The sequence below is a fragment of the Cuculus canorus genome, chromosome 2 (genome assembly GCF_017976375.1).
Source record: "Cuculus canorus isolate bCucCan1 chromosome 2, bCucCan1.pri, whole genome shotgun sequence".
NCBI classification, from domain to species: Eukaryota; Metazoa; Chordata; class Aves; order Cuculiformes; family Cuculidae; genus Cuculus; species Cuculus canorus.
The window spans coordinates 133,685,089-133,700,102 of NC_071402.1; the positions used below are offsets into that span (position 1 = coordinate 133,685,089).

Sequence of the window (15,014 nt, forward strand, 5' to 3'; positions counted from 1 at the left end):
CAGTATCAAAGTAAGCATCTAATTTAATGAAGTGATAGAATTTCACACAAACAGATATAGTCAAGTTGAAAATGACATAAGTGTGTTTTCTTTACATGAGAAAATGAGACACCATTTCCATTCCACTTGGACATGGAACTTATCAGAAGAAAATGCTAGTCATTGGTACTACAGAGGAATAAAAACATACCCTTAACACTTACAAATCCTCATTTCTAAAAAGCAAGTGTTTTGTTGCCTGTATTTATATAAATATGATATCATAAATTAAACCCCAGGTTACTTTTATAAATGGGGAACATTTTGCAGAGCTCTTCAACAGCAACATAAAGTGTGCAAAAATACCAGAAAGATAAATAAATATTCTAACAAAAAAAATAACTCCGATACCTACAAATACCAAGTACCTGTTATTTTAACTTCAAAAAGATCTGTAAATTAGGCAACAATTTTATATTAAAATAAATGTTGCAGATGTCACAGGATTAATTCTAAATCAGAAAATATAACCAGAAGTCCTGAATATAATCACAAACATATACCAAAAGCATTTCCACATTCTACCTGCTTGCAACTACACTACAGCACTTGGAACTAGTGGCATATTATGATATATTCTGTCTTAAAACACCAATTTTCACAGTCCTAGCAATACGGTACCAGTTTATTGCTAGCATTCCATTTAGCATTTACTAGCACACAAGTAACTCATACCCTGTTTCTAAGAGTAAATAAACACACACCAAGTAAACTGATGTTATTATCACATACCTTAAAACAGGTTTTTTCCCTAATTTGTGTGAATTTTGTTGCCTACAAAATCAAGGACAACAATACCAATTTGCTCCTAGCACCCTATTAGCGGAACATAAGACTACTTGTTAATTTGAGAGAGTCAATTAATTCCAGCCAGTAACAAAGCTAAACTACTTCTCTTCAGTGGGCTAAAATTGTGCAGCCTTTTGGAAGCAGACTGGTGTCCACTAGGGACTAGAAACAGGATTTATATAGGTGGATTTCACACCTCCTAGCATATTTCGGAAGTACAGGGAAATACTGATTATCCAAAAGTCCTCAAATATTTTTATAGTCAAAACTCAGCCTGTAGTTTAAAACTTAATGTAGTTACGAGTCTCCAGTCCTTGAGATTTCAGATCTTTACAACACTACATTAAAAATTAATCAAGCCTCCTATAGTTTCCCTGCACCTCACACTAAAACAGACACATAGCTTTTCAGGGAACTCATCTCTAGGACGTAGATGTCAATAGGAGACAAACCCCCTAGATTCATTAGCATTAAAATTCACATCAGTTTGGTATATAGGTAAACTAAATGAGATCTTGAATTGCAAAAATACTGCTTTACTACTAACAAAACCTGGGAACAGAAACAAATTGGTTTTTTTCTTCAAAATAAAAATATTTGGAATGCAATTAACAGTGGCACTTTGAACTTTCAAGGAAATGATCGTTTGCATACAAGAAAGTGTGATCAAACACACGAATGAACAGCATCACCTTGCGATCTTCTGAAGAATGCTTTTCAGGCATTTAGTTTGAAGGCCCACTTGCACAGTATATAAACACTGCTTTGTTTGGAAAACAAATAAAAGGGCCAATCATCATTACCCTGAAAACCTTATTAGATAAGCTAAAAATCTAGAGAGTCCAGAATTCCAGGACTGCTTTTGAACTGAACTTTTTCAATCCTCTGAACAAGGAGAACATACTTCACCCAGAAGCTGATTTCAGGAACTACCAAGCACAGTCATACACACATCATTTTACTAATCCAAGAGCAATTTATTTCTTATAGTCAGTAAGTCACAAATGACCTTTGTCTAAAATATATGCTCAGATTATGATGGACATCCATTAAAGAGCCCCATATTTTCAAACAATATTTATGCCTGGACAGTCTCTGCTGGAATGAGATTCCCTGTTGTATCCAGCTGCATACACTTACAAGAGCAGGCAGAAACTGGGCACTCAGTATGGTCCCTAGACAGCAATAGTGGAGAAAAAGGAAAAAACGCGTAAAATAAAACTAAAAAGACGTTTGTAATATATACATTTAAGTATGTACACAGACATAGTATCTCAGAAAAACTCAGCATCATAGTTAAGTTTTGCACATGTTCTAAACCAACAAAACACCATAAAGATAGATACAGTGAAGGAGGCGTGTCTTACTTAGCACAGCATACACATCTGAAACAAGAAAGACTGTAACATCAACTTACCTGAACCAGCTAAGCATATGCCCAGCATGTCCACCATGCCTACAGTTGTGACACCAAGTAAACCAGTTGTTGAACTGGGCTAACTTCTTGTCTTTGCTAAGATCCACTTTTTCATCCGACTTGGATCCTCCTGTGCAGAGGCAAACCCACCCCCACAATATGCTTGTAAATCATTATGTTTAATCTGTATTCCAGTTTCAGTAACACTATTAGAACAAATTTGAAATTAGGAACATCATGTGAAAAAAAATCGCCTGATTTTAAAAAATAACTCAGTAAAATTATTAAACAGATAAGAACTGGCGGAAATCCAAAACAAGAATTACGTTGCTCAGCTGTTCTTTCACTTCTTATGGACATGTTAAATCTGCCTATTAAACAACTTTTAAACAGGATCTCTTTCAACAGTGATTTATGTTTCAGTAATCCAACTATGTTCTGGTGAATTATGGACCTATTTTACTGCACACAAAATGTTCTGCTTAAAAAAAAAATATATAATATAGATAAAGCAACAAAAAATTATGAACTGGAAGAATTACAATAAAGAAGTTACAACAGAGCAGTGAAAGAATGAGGAGATATAAATAGATAACTGCACACTTGCACAGGCTCTACAACAAGACTGACTTAAAAATATGGACAAAACCAGTTTTATTTAGACTTCGTATAATGCTGAGCCCAAGATGTTTAGAACCAGGAGATTCCAGTCATAATTATCTCCTAGCTGTGACAGCATGATCTATACATTCTTTTATAGTGACAGAATGTATCTACATTAAATTTACTCTCTCTTCCAGCTAAACATCAATTCATTTACTTTCCAATATTTCTCTAGAATCCCTACAATTCATCTCAAGAATCTCACTTCCCATTTCTTACAGTTTTAAGGCTCACAAAACTGACGACCCCAACACTTGAATTTTTGCATCTGTGTAACTCTGAAATTCCACTGACAATCTCACTGGGAAAATGTTCAGAAGCAAGTAACCATGCATACTGTCTAATGCCAAAGAACTGAGAGACAAGTATCATAAAATGAGATGGGATTTAAACAAGTTTTCAATTATGGCCTCCCTCCCTCAAAATGATGAGCACAAATATTTATGGTATGAATACAAATAGAAAGAAAAAGATGCAATAGAAGGTCTTCCAACAGGGACTGCTCATCAGGCCTCTAACTAGTGCTGTAGCTGAACACCTAAAACCCATTGTGTCATACCTGGACAGCTGGAAACTGGTGTTCCCATATTTATCAAGCAAAGTGCACAGCGAGGAAGGGGTTTACGACAACCAGGACAGCTTGTAACTTTTGACTTAGTTGGTGAACCACTAACTCCGTACTGGCTAAAACCTCGCCCCTGATGAGGAATAGCTGAACAGCTATAGGAGATTGATTTTCCACAGAAATTGCAACTCACAAACACCTAAAGAGAACAGAAAACATTTTTTGTTTTGTTTTGGTTCCGTTTTTGCTACAACTATGAGTGAATTTGTTCAAGCTAGCAAAGACTTACTTACTGGATGTTCTAGAGAGTGCCCTGGAAAAGCCAAGGCTACTTATAAAGGAGTTTCTAACATCTTGGCTTACAGATTTGGCACGCAGTCCTGAGAAGCAGGCCTTAACGATGCCCACTTACTTCAAAAGCACATAAAAGCATGCACAATTGCTGAGATTTGGAAAGGTATTATTTAAGATAATAAAAAGCTGCACTTGCAGTAATGACAGAAATGAAGTTTACTCCACTTAATTAAACCTGCTCTCTTGCTCCTTACAGTCACGTGACCCACTCAGTCTCCAACATGAGGATTTTCTGTGTGCCAGAAGTTGTGACTTGATACCAATGAGCCCATAATTTAAACTTTTTAGGGATTATTTATGCTGAACACATAAGAAAGAAGTAGTAAAAACTCAACTTCCTCCCACTAGGAACAGTACAGATGCAGTTCTCCTTAAACAGCTGTGACGGATATGTGAATTGCAAAATAGCCTTCCTTGGAACCTTGGGTCCTGAGGCTTGTAATGCACGGACTTAGCAGGTGTGATAGAGTGGAGGGTGCTGTGGTAAGACCATGGTGGCTAAAAACGCTACCAGATGTTAAATAGATAGCATGTGGACAGCGTGTCAGTTTTTAGCTTAGCTTATGTTCAGAACTGATAATGAAAACTGTCATTCACTTTTAGTTTAGGTTCAAAGACTTCAAGATAGCTTAGAGGTTTCACTTCCATTAAAACAGCAATTTGAACTGGTTCTTGGTTCAATTCCCTAGTTTCAGCATCATCCTCACCACAACGCAGACTTTAGCTGGATGATACCTCTCTGGCTTTGTTTTTCAGCAAGTTTCCACAGAAAAAGTATTGAAAAGTTAGTTTCTGAAATATAATCTGTTATTTGAAAGAAAAAGATTGAAGGAAAGGGAAAAAAACCCACCCGAATAAAAATGGTAGGGAACCGATTTCCTAGATCAGATATGAAGAAACATTGCTTTGTTTACCATATTATGTACTCTCTATCAAACCAGTTACTAAGTCCATTCTCAAAAATTAGTTTGAAAAAAACCACAGCTATGTTTTTAGGGCAGCCTTAGTTGAAATCTTTTTTTTACACATATCCTCACAAAACCCAAGATGTGACCAGCAACTTTTTTCTGCAGAAGTACCATGCCACACTCCTTTCTGGACTGGTCGTAATTCATACACAAATTCCATTTACCTGGGCTAAAGGTTTTGAACTGGGGTCCAGTTTACTCCTATGGATATCAAATTCTGCGCGTTTATGCCAAAACCTCCAAGCATCTAGAAGATTCCTGTAGTTCTCAATCCAGTACTGAACCCTCTCATCCTTAAGGACATCTGATGGAGAACCCTAAAGCAGGCAGGAAAAACTGTCAAGATACACATTGAAGATATGCAATACACATTACTCACATTTTCAAAAGACCTTACAGAGCATAATACAAGATATAAGAAATAATAGTGTAATTTGTCTAGGAAAAGATTAATTTTCTGTTAAACCGTAATGCACATTTAATAAAAATTTTCTTCAGTCTGCCTCTCCAGTTGAAAAAGCCTGTGTGCTGCCATGTCCTATTACAAACTCATCCCTGTCAGATAAAGGCTCATAAAGTTCTGTCACATGTCAGACTCCCTATCATTGTTATGAATACACATACAGTTAAACAGAGTGCTGGCATTAGCTGCAACTGTGGAAGGGCCAAGACAAGCACATCATAAAATAAACCCAAACCAATATCTACAAACAAAAAAAACCCCCTCACCTCAGTTCTCTACCAAAATGCTGAAGCAAAAAAAAGTACTGTTTTGAACCTATCAGGAAACACGCCAGCAGTAAGCAGGGCAATGGATATTCACAGTTCAGCTAGCACTATTTTTTCTTTTTGCCTCGTTCCCCTATTATCTCCTCAAGCTATCTCAACAAGAGAGAGTGTAGATACATGTCTCTAGTCAACATCAAGTGCTTCAGACAATTCTGCAAAACAGGCATGATACGTATTGTCACAGATTATTATAGAAAATAATTTTCAGGTCACAAAATTCAATATCATACCGCTAAAGAAACTATGATTAGTTGTCTTCTATAAAGATTTTTTTTTGAGTGAAACGCTAACCTGTAGCATACAATAACTTGCTGTTTGGACATCTCCAGTTCTGTCAACGTAACTCTCCATTAAGTCCACTCCATCTTTAGTCAGCCCTGTTAAAAGTATTCCCTCCAAATTCCCGGCATCTTTCATTTCATTCGTCAGCTTTTCAATAAACCTGTTCAGCTATTGAAAAAATACATATATTACTTAATTTCTGCCATCTCTTCATCTGTTCCTGATTCATTTTATGTTGGTCTATGTCAAAGCTTTTTATAGCTTTCTTTAAGTATGTGTTTTGCTAACAGAATACACTGCTTGTTAGATTTTATAAAGGAAAAGATGTATGGCTATATCCACTATATTGCAAGAATTAAAATATTTATCAACAAACTTTAAGACTCATGATATGAAGTGCAAAGAGGGAGGTTACATATTCTTTAAATACTTAAGTGAAGAAAGCGTTCCTGCTGTAAAACCAAGCCTTAATTCAGGAAAAGGTAAGTATGTGGAAACAAATATTGAATAAGTACAAATAATCTCCAGTAAGAGAGTTAACGCAGTAATATTTAACAAACCAGCAGGTCATAAATACGAAAAGCAAAGAAACACAAAAAATCAAGCTGAAGGTACAAACTGAGGACCACATTATCCTATACCTTATAAATAATTGTGATAAGAAAAAACAAATCACTCATGAGCCAGTGTTCCCGTTGCTCACCCCTCCACCCCACAGCTTCTGTCTCTTTATTTAGAGGCCCACCTCAACAGTTTGCTTATATGTGCAGCCACAGACTTACCTGAGCATCGTTGAGGAACTTGCAAGCAAATGCCACTCTGTCTCGTACAGCGACATTATTTTCATACTTCGGAGAGAAAAAGGGGAAAACTACCATCACATTCAAGCTGTCATTTTTTCAATGCTTTGTTTGTAAAAGTCAGAACTTCTGCGCTATTGTATAACTAGTACTATAAATTTGATAATGGACAAAGAAAGCATCACATCTGAAGAAAGCTAACACTAATTATCAGATTAATTGTTTATACTCAGATACAAGTATCAGTGTCAGACTTTGACTAATGTAACAATCTATTCAGATGGCAGAAACCCTGGTACAACTCTTCCCATACTGTTTATGAAATTCCGGATACAGAAACTTTGTAAAACATCTAGGACTGGGCAAAAGACATAGTTCTTCTAGTACAAACAGCCAAGAGTGTCACCGAGTCACAGGGGCAAGAAAAACAAACCAACCTTCCTCTACCATATATATAAAATAACCACTCTAACCACTAGATTCCTTCCTAAAATCACAACTAAAAAGTTAAAAAAAAACAACCAAATGCCCAGAACATGGATTTCTCAAATATATTTTCACTTAAGGTGCAGCACTGGAATAGTGTTTACTTTCTGTTTTCTGATCCTTTTACTACATCTGACACTTCAGAAAAAAGATTTAGCTTGCTCGTCACATAGTAAGTTCATACCAATTTCTCCCTTTTTCTTACTGCTTAAATTATTTTGATAATACAGTTAGAAAGGTTTAAGAATTAAAAACACACACAAAACTATTCTGCGTGAATCATATTGGATGTTTTGGCTGCTTATGCATATTTTTATATACTCTGTTCACTAACACAACATTCGCTAATGCGAGAGGTCTGTTTAGAATAAAAAAAAAAATGGTATCTGCCAGCATCAGATTCTAATCTGATCAGCTAATGGAGTATATAGCACTTCTACATGTGTGCATATTTGTGTATCTTTTACTTAAAGAAATTTTAACATAAGAGAAATACTCACCAAAACACCATCATATGAACCAGACTCACTTGTCAGGAAAGCAAACATAGCACACAAGTAGGGATTGTTCAACTGCAGCCTTAGAGTACTACACATTTCCCTCCAAAGGGAGTTCTTCTCGTCTGTGTAGCCTGACAGAGCCATAGCTACTACATTAAGGTTCAAATCACCTGATTTATTAAAAAAAAATTTAAAAAAAAAAATCAGTGAAATAAATTCAAGTTAAGGACTTCAAATAAATAAATCTAATTAAAAGTATAATTGAAAACATCAGTTTGAAACATTCTGTCAGGATGCAAGACAAAATGCAGTAGAACTAACGCTAGCTAAAATGTGAATACACTACAATTTTTCAGTTTCTACTTTAAATGCCTCTGTTCAGGTAAGTTAACAGCTCCAAAAGTCACAAGACTGCAAGCATGACCACAGTGGTTCTGGTATTTTGAAATAGTTTTGAATTGCTAAGTATATTCTGATCGCTATCATAAAAGATTGTCATTACAATAATTCAAATCCACAACAGTGAAAAGACAGGAATGCATGTAAAGCCACCACGTAACAGACCTAGCTGAAGGATGACAATCACATATAGTGGCTTCAAGTTAACAAGTTTCCTAAAAACAAAATCTATTTCATCCAAATATTCATTCTGTCAGAAAATTCTATTTTATTTTTGAATGCAAAGACAGCGTGTCTCCACTGTGAACCTTCTCTATTGAAAGCACACACATATATTAAATATAAAAGAACCTTAACAGCTCCCTTCACGTCTTGCCATCCCACTTTATTGGCCACAATGTTTTACAACTCTTATCAAATATTACTACAAAACAAATGTTTTCTGCAGACCCCAAGTATTACATTTCAGTTATTCCACAGCCATCACACTGGCGGAAAAGCTGCATACAGCTTGATGGAAGCAGATACACGTGGCATCTAGTCAAGATGCAATTCCATTAAAATAAAAGAATCACACTAGTTCCGAGTGTAAAACTTTCTGGTCTACACATCAACAAGAAATTCTGAATCATGCAATCTTTTTTAACTAGACAGTAAGGTATATGATAGTCTGAAGAGTGAACGATCAGGATTTGACAGTTTCTCAGGCTCCAATACAGCCACTAACTATTTTATAAAACAGGCATCTTTTCCATACTATCTTCCATAATTCTGTTTACAGAAAAAAAAAATCTACTAGGTGACAGAACACCAAAATAAAAGATACTAAACACAATACACACCTTTTCCTGAGGAAGCCCCTTTATTTAAAATTTGTATTGCTCGCCGTATGTCCAAGTTGAAAAGCGCTACAGCAGCAGCTCGCTCCCACTCTCCTTCCTGTTCCAACGCATTTAAAAAAGGTTCCACATCTAAGTCAGTTCCCTTCTTTATCCACCCACAGAGCTGTAAAGCCAAGGATCTCTCCTCACTCAGATACTGAATAATATCTGCCTGTCTATCAGATCCACTCCTGCTGTGCCTGAGGTTCTCTGTTGTTCCTAGAAATGGGAAAATAGTTAAATCACAATTTAAGTTGCAATCACAATGCTTTGATTTCAATCAGAAAGCAGAGTACCAAAGCAGAGCATCACATTTTAGAGATTTAAATTAAATTACTTTTTTAAAAATTAAATTACTTTAACATCACTCCATGGTAAGGAGCACTGTACACAAAGTTATGGTCTGCTAAAAGTCATGCATCTAAACTTGACACGCATTCCCCACTAAGTCTTTCTTTCTTTCTTCTGCGTCCTAAGATTTTTTAGGTTTAGGAGTGACCAGTATGTTCAATCTAAAAATACATTATGCAGCCAAGCACCTGCTCTACCAGTTCTCCTCTTCTTAGAGTACTACACATTTCAACGTGCTAGAAGCTTCCCCACCACTGAAGAGTTATTTTTTGCTCCAGGAAACATAAATGTTAGTAAGATGCATGATGAATAGAGAAGAAAAGATTCAAATAATAGATTATACTAATATATAGTATTATATCTATTATAGATTATAATAGATTATACTAATAAAAACTTCAATGAGCTTCATAGGCATAATGTAATGCACCAGGAGTGATTAGCACTTCAAAACAAGGCAGCTTATTTAAACATAGTTTTATAAATATACTTAGTACAGTAGCAGTGACTACAGTAAAGTCAGCTTCCTAGAACTACACCCCAATGGGGAACTTTGAAAAACATAATAGTTACATGGGGAGCAAGAATTTTCACCAAACATTCTGGAAATTACTGTAATGTAAACTGTTAATTAAGATATATTAAAATACAAACCAAAATACTTCTTTCAATATTTTTTTAAAGACAAACCCATGAGGGCATCATTCTGTAGACATACTACAATAAGAACTTAACAAAGTTGGAACATTCTTACCCAAAGATGACTTCAAAATTGATTTAATGCCAGCATAAACTAAGGGACCTTTGTTTCCTGTAAGTTTTTGATCCATATCTTCAGTATACTGCTTCATAAGTATTTTCATGTATAGGAAGCTTAATTTTTATCAGGTGTTAGAAAAAACTTCTTTTTAAAAAAAAAATTAAGTCACATCCTATTAACATCTGCAAAGTATTTACAGGATGTTGCATTATATTTGAAGACTTCCATGGATTTCATATAATTGGTTTACCTATAAAGGTACATTACTTTAGGATATAAGCTACAGTAAAATAAAGGATATAATGCAGAGTGTACCAAAGCGATTTCAGCTGAGGATCTTCATTTCCAGCAAGAAGATGATTTCTCCAAACTTGTTCAGTATCAAGACCATACCTTGACAGAGCTCTGAGACGCATTTTGGTTGCTATGTCTTTCTCCAAGGAACTAGCCTTTCCTTCTTCTGTGCACTCATATAAATGTCGTCCACAAGCCCACATTAAGGATGTGACTGGACTCCATGCAAGAGAAATTCTTTCAAAAACTGTGAAGTCAGACATAGTCCTGTTGGGAGTCACTACTACCATTCGATTTTGACTTGTGGGATGCCAGGCAAACGAAGCAATGTAGTTTTCACACGGTTGGACACTTCTTTCAATTATTGTTGGTTCAGTTTCATCTCCAATGGGAGTGGGAGTATGCTGCATGTCATACAGTCTGATGATATTACTGTCCCTTGTTAAAGTAGCCAACAGTCCAGTTCTTGTTGGACACCACGTGACTTTTGTTAAGGGTTTTGGTTGCTCTGTCAAGGTCAAAACTGGCTTTTCGAACTTTCTTAAATCCCATATGGCAACCTGACCTTCATAGAAGGAAGCTACACGATCGTGGAAATAGGGATCAACAGTCACTCCTTGGACAGCCTTGGTGTTTACAAATATTTTTTGGCTTGTGTTCCTCAGATCAAAGATAGCCAGATTTCGATGCATTCCAGCTAAAAGAAGCTTCTGATCCCGTGGAAGCCAACAAAGAGAGAGACAAGCATCATTCTGTCCTAATTCATACAGCGGCTTTGTTACTACCAGTCCTGCTTCTGCATCTCCTGTTGAAAGTCTTACTTTCTCTGTAGCAACTGCAGCCTCTGGGGCATATTTGCTACTGATATCCCAGATCAATACTGAAAAGTCAGCCCGATGTTTATCTAACCCGGCAGCAAGCCAATTGCTATCTAGTGGGTTCCATGCTAGAGTATTGCATTGTCGTGCATGTTTGGGAACAAACTCTTTCCCTATCAAATCCTTAGATTTTGAGTTGTGATCTTGACCAAGGCTGGTAAGTACCACTCGACCATTGGCCTGTCCAACAGCAAGGAGACATTCAGGATCGTACTTTGGATACCAAGCCACACATTTCATATATGGTGTATCTGAATTTATCGACAATAGCGTAGCTGTCGTTTCTTCAGACAGGCGCAAGGACCCTGCCTTGAGTTCCGAACTTACAGCAGAGTCAATGTGGTAAAGGCTCAATTCTGAATCGCATACAACAAATCTGTCAACGTGGTGCGGGGCCCACAGAATATCAGGTTTTGAGCCACTCATGTTTATGGTGAGTTTACACACAATTTAAGCTCTTGTAAAAAGATTCAGGTGATATCCATGCATATGGAAACTGTGGAGAAAATAATTTGTAGGAATGTTATTAAACTCACAAATCCTTTGTAATCTGAGACCATCTTTAAAAAAACAAAATTATGGTTCTGAATGACTCTTAGCCCAAGGGTTTAACACATCTATGTTCCAGATCAAAACCTTAAGCATGCACTGCATTACATCACTTTCCCCACAGTAGACTTTGGTTTTGCTGTGACACACCTACTGAGATGGAACCAACATAGCCACATACACGCTGACAACAGGATCTGCTCTTTTTACAAACTCGACACCAGTAATAAAGAAAAAGGAATTAACCAAGATGTGACATGGCATGGTACGTGGGTGTGCTGCTGGTGAAGAGCCACTCCCTAAAACATATCAAAGAAAACTTTTCTGCCTAATAGAAGTGCACTCACCGACCAAAATTAGACTGTTTGCTCTGAAGTCTGTTCCATAACCTAGAAAGGCTTTCCCTTGTACAGAAATACAGCTTTCCACAGCTCATCTTATTCTCCTGCTTCTAATCCCACCTCCTGCCCCAACAGTACCTTGTCGTTGTTCCTATCTGGCCTGGCAGCACTCACAAACGGACATTACTGCTAATTGCCATTTATGTTTTCAGGAGCTGTACGCCCAGAATCATTACACGTACACAGAGAATCCACAGATCCTATAAACGCCTTCTACGGCGGCGAAAGGCTCCTACTACACTGGGAAGCAGGAAAAGGGAGCCTTATTTACTTCTCCGAGGCCCCCCTTTGGGTGTTCGCTGGTACCCCCCCAGCTCGGCTCCTACACGATGTGAGGACCCAGCATCGCCCACCCCGCCCGGGGCCCGGCAGCGGCGGGAGCCAAGCGGCCTCCCTCCTCCCCCTCTCACCTCCCTGCCCCGGGCTGCTTACCAACCCTGCGGGGCCCCCCGACACCGGGAATTAGGGTAGACGAAGCGCCGCCAGCCAGCCTCACCGTCCGAGCCGCAAAAATGGGAGGCGCACGGGAGCTTCCGGTTACAGGACAGCGGGGAAGGAAAATCCGCTGCGCTTCCGGTGAGGGCGACCGGGGACACGCGCGGAGCGCTTCCGGTCGCGACCTCCCTTCCGTCCGCGGGCCTCTCTTCTTGGCTTGGTGCTGCTGGGGGCGATGACGTCACGTCCGGGGTGCGCGGTGAAGCCGAGTCGGTGCGCGCAGTCCTGGGGTGGGAGCGGTGGCAGCTGGCGGGAGGGCGGTTGGGTTTTGTTCATCAGGGGACGTGAGGAAGTGGGTGAGCAGCTGAGCACTGGTATTGGGGCTGGAAACCGGGTGTGAACCGAGGCTGGAGCGTCTCCCGTACGAGGACAGGCTGGGAGAGTTGGGGTTGTTCAGCCTGGAGAAGAGAAGGCTCCGAGGAGGCCTTATAGCGACCTTCCAGTACCTGAAGGGGCTACAAGAAAGCTGGGGAGGGACTGTTTACAAAGGCTTGTAGTGATAGGACATGGGGGAATGGGTGTAAACTGGAGACGGGCAGACTTAGACTAGACATAAGGAGGAATTTCTTCAGTATGAGGGCGGTGAGTCACTGGCACAGGTTGTCAAGGCCAGGTTGGATGGGGCCTTGGGCAGCCTGATCTAGTGGGAGGTATCCCTCCCCATGGCAGGGGGGTTTGGAAAGGGATGATCTTTAAGGTCTTTTCTAACACAACACATTCTACTATTATATGAAAATTCTGTTTGGTTTGGAGGCTGCTGCTGCCTTTGCAGTCCTAATGGCTCTCCAAAGTCCTTCCCACAGGGAAGTGGGGGGTGGCACCACTTTTTTTCCAGTAGCAGTACCTCTCCCAGCTGATTTTTCTGTCACGTTATTGGCAACATGGCAAGTACGGATTTTCTCATGGCTATGGAGTAAATGCAGTACTTCTGCACACATGAAGAGAGGTGGCTGTGTCTGACAGCTGGGATTGATAAGAAATTGTGTTAAAACTTCTAGTGGTGTGAATCTTTGGTATCTTCCTAAATAAAATTTTATTTTGTATGGGGTGGTTTTGCTTTCTCTGAAAGTGATTCTGTGACACACTGATGCCATTGAAGGAGTATTTCTGTTCCAAGGGGTAGCACAGCTGGGATGTGGTTTGTGTTGGTTGCCATCTGCAAAGATGGTTGCTGCGAGTAAGAGCTTTGCTGTTACCTGTCTGGAACAGAGAGCCCTGAACAAGATGTGTGAGCCCACTGGAGAGCCACTGCTGTAGCCAGAAGGGGGCAGGTGACAACTGACTTCAAATTCCTCTGAAATATGAGCAGTGTCTTGTTACTCAAAGTTGGAATTCTCCAGAAAACAAGTAAAGCAAACCTAAAAAGTTGTGTATGTTTTCTGTGAAATTTGTTTTCCTAATCTTATCAGCTTTTATCCATGAATGGAAGAAATACCTGATGCTGGAGGGCATCCTGGTGTTGCAGATGAAGACATCATACAGGGCCTGTGGCTGGAAAGGGGAGCTTGATGTTTTCTGACAGAATATCAAGTACACATTTTGAAGAAGGAATAATGACTGGAACAGATAACAGACATGGTAGTATTTTCCAACACTCGAACTCTTCAAATCAATTAAAAGAGATGGTTTATTATATATTGTATTTGCATATTTTATTGATTTTTTGTGGGAATTGCTGATATTTTTTCAAGCAGTGGAGGAGCTGTTCTCTCTAAGGCTTTCTTCTTCAGAAGCAAGCAGTTAGGGTTTCAGAAGGAATTACTGATCCTAAAGCTATACTTGCCATAAAAACACTGCTTCATTGAGATCAGATTTTTGTCCTTAAGTCAGAACTTACTGCTCAAGCTAATGTAGTAAAGGACAAGAAGACAAGATTGCTATTGTTTGTGTTGACTATCCCTAGCGAGGGATGAAAAAACAGCAGGTAAAACGTAATCTGATTCCAAGCTCTACAGAGGAATATAGTGTACCAAGGACAGGCTCCAGTTGCCACCTCCATGTTCAGTCCTTTTTGCATTTACTCCTTCTAGCTTCTCTTTCCTAGTTCTTTCCCTGTTCCAGTGTTTAATGAGTTGGTGCAGATTGTTTTACAAAGGCTTACAGTCTGGCCAAAATTCAGTAGATTTGCATAAGAACTACAGCAAGTATATCCCTCTTTCATCTTCTTTATCCTCCCCTAAGGTCTTTGCTGTCTGAAGTAAACCTTCCTGCTCTAAAACATTAAGGGTGCAGATTTTATTTAACCAAAGAAAACCACCTGCTTTTCATTAGTCTCCTTCTTGGAAATGAGTGAATTGCTTTGGCTAAAACTTAGCTAGAAAGACATCTGGCATGAATAATTCTGTTTATGTCTT

General features: G+C 38.7%; 1 protein-coding gene across 4 annotated transcripts; it reads right to left on the reverse strand.

Moving 5' to 3' along the window:
- Positions 1–196: 196 nt before the first annotated feature.
- MIOS (meiosis regulator for oocyte development) lies at positions 197–12,800 on the reverse strand. 4 transcript variants are annotated; one of them, XM_054059082.1, is made up of 11 exons: positions 12,662–12,800; positions 10,345–11,711; positions 10,038–10,136; positions 8,894–9,151; positions 7,653–7,822; positions 6,649–6,714; positions 5,876–6,034; positions 4,960–5,112; positions 3,468–3,672; positions 2,246–2,375; positions 197–2,003 (listed from the first exon to the last, which is right to left on the reverse strand). In XM_054059082.1, exons 2-11 carry the CDS (start codon positions 11,639–11,641, stop codon positions 1,907–1,909), a joined length of 2,634 nt encoding a protein of 877 aa, XP_053915057.1. In that variant the 5' UTR covers positions 11,642–11,711; positions 12,662–12,800; the 3' UTR covers positions 197–1,906. The 4 variants fall into 4 exon arrangements, with proteins under 4 accessions (XP_053915057.1, XP_053915055.1, XP_053915056.1 ...); XM_054059080.1 differs by having other exon boundaries at positions 12,576–12,704; XM_054059081.1 differs by having other exon boundaries at positions 12,602–12,695.
- Between the last annotated feature and the right edge of the window lie 2,214 nt (positions 12,801–15,014).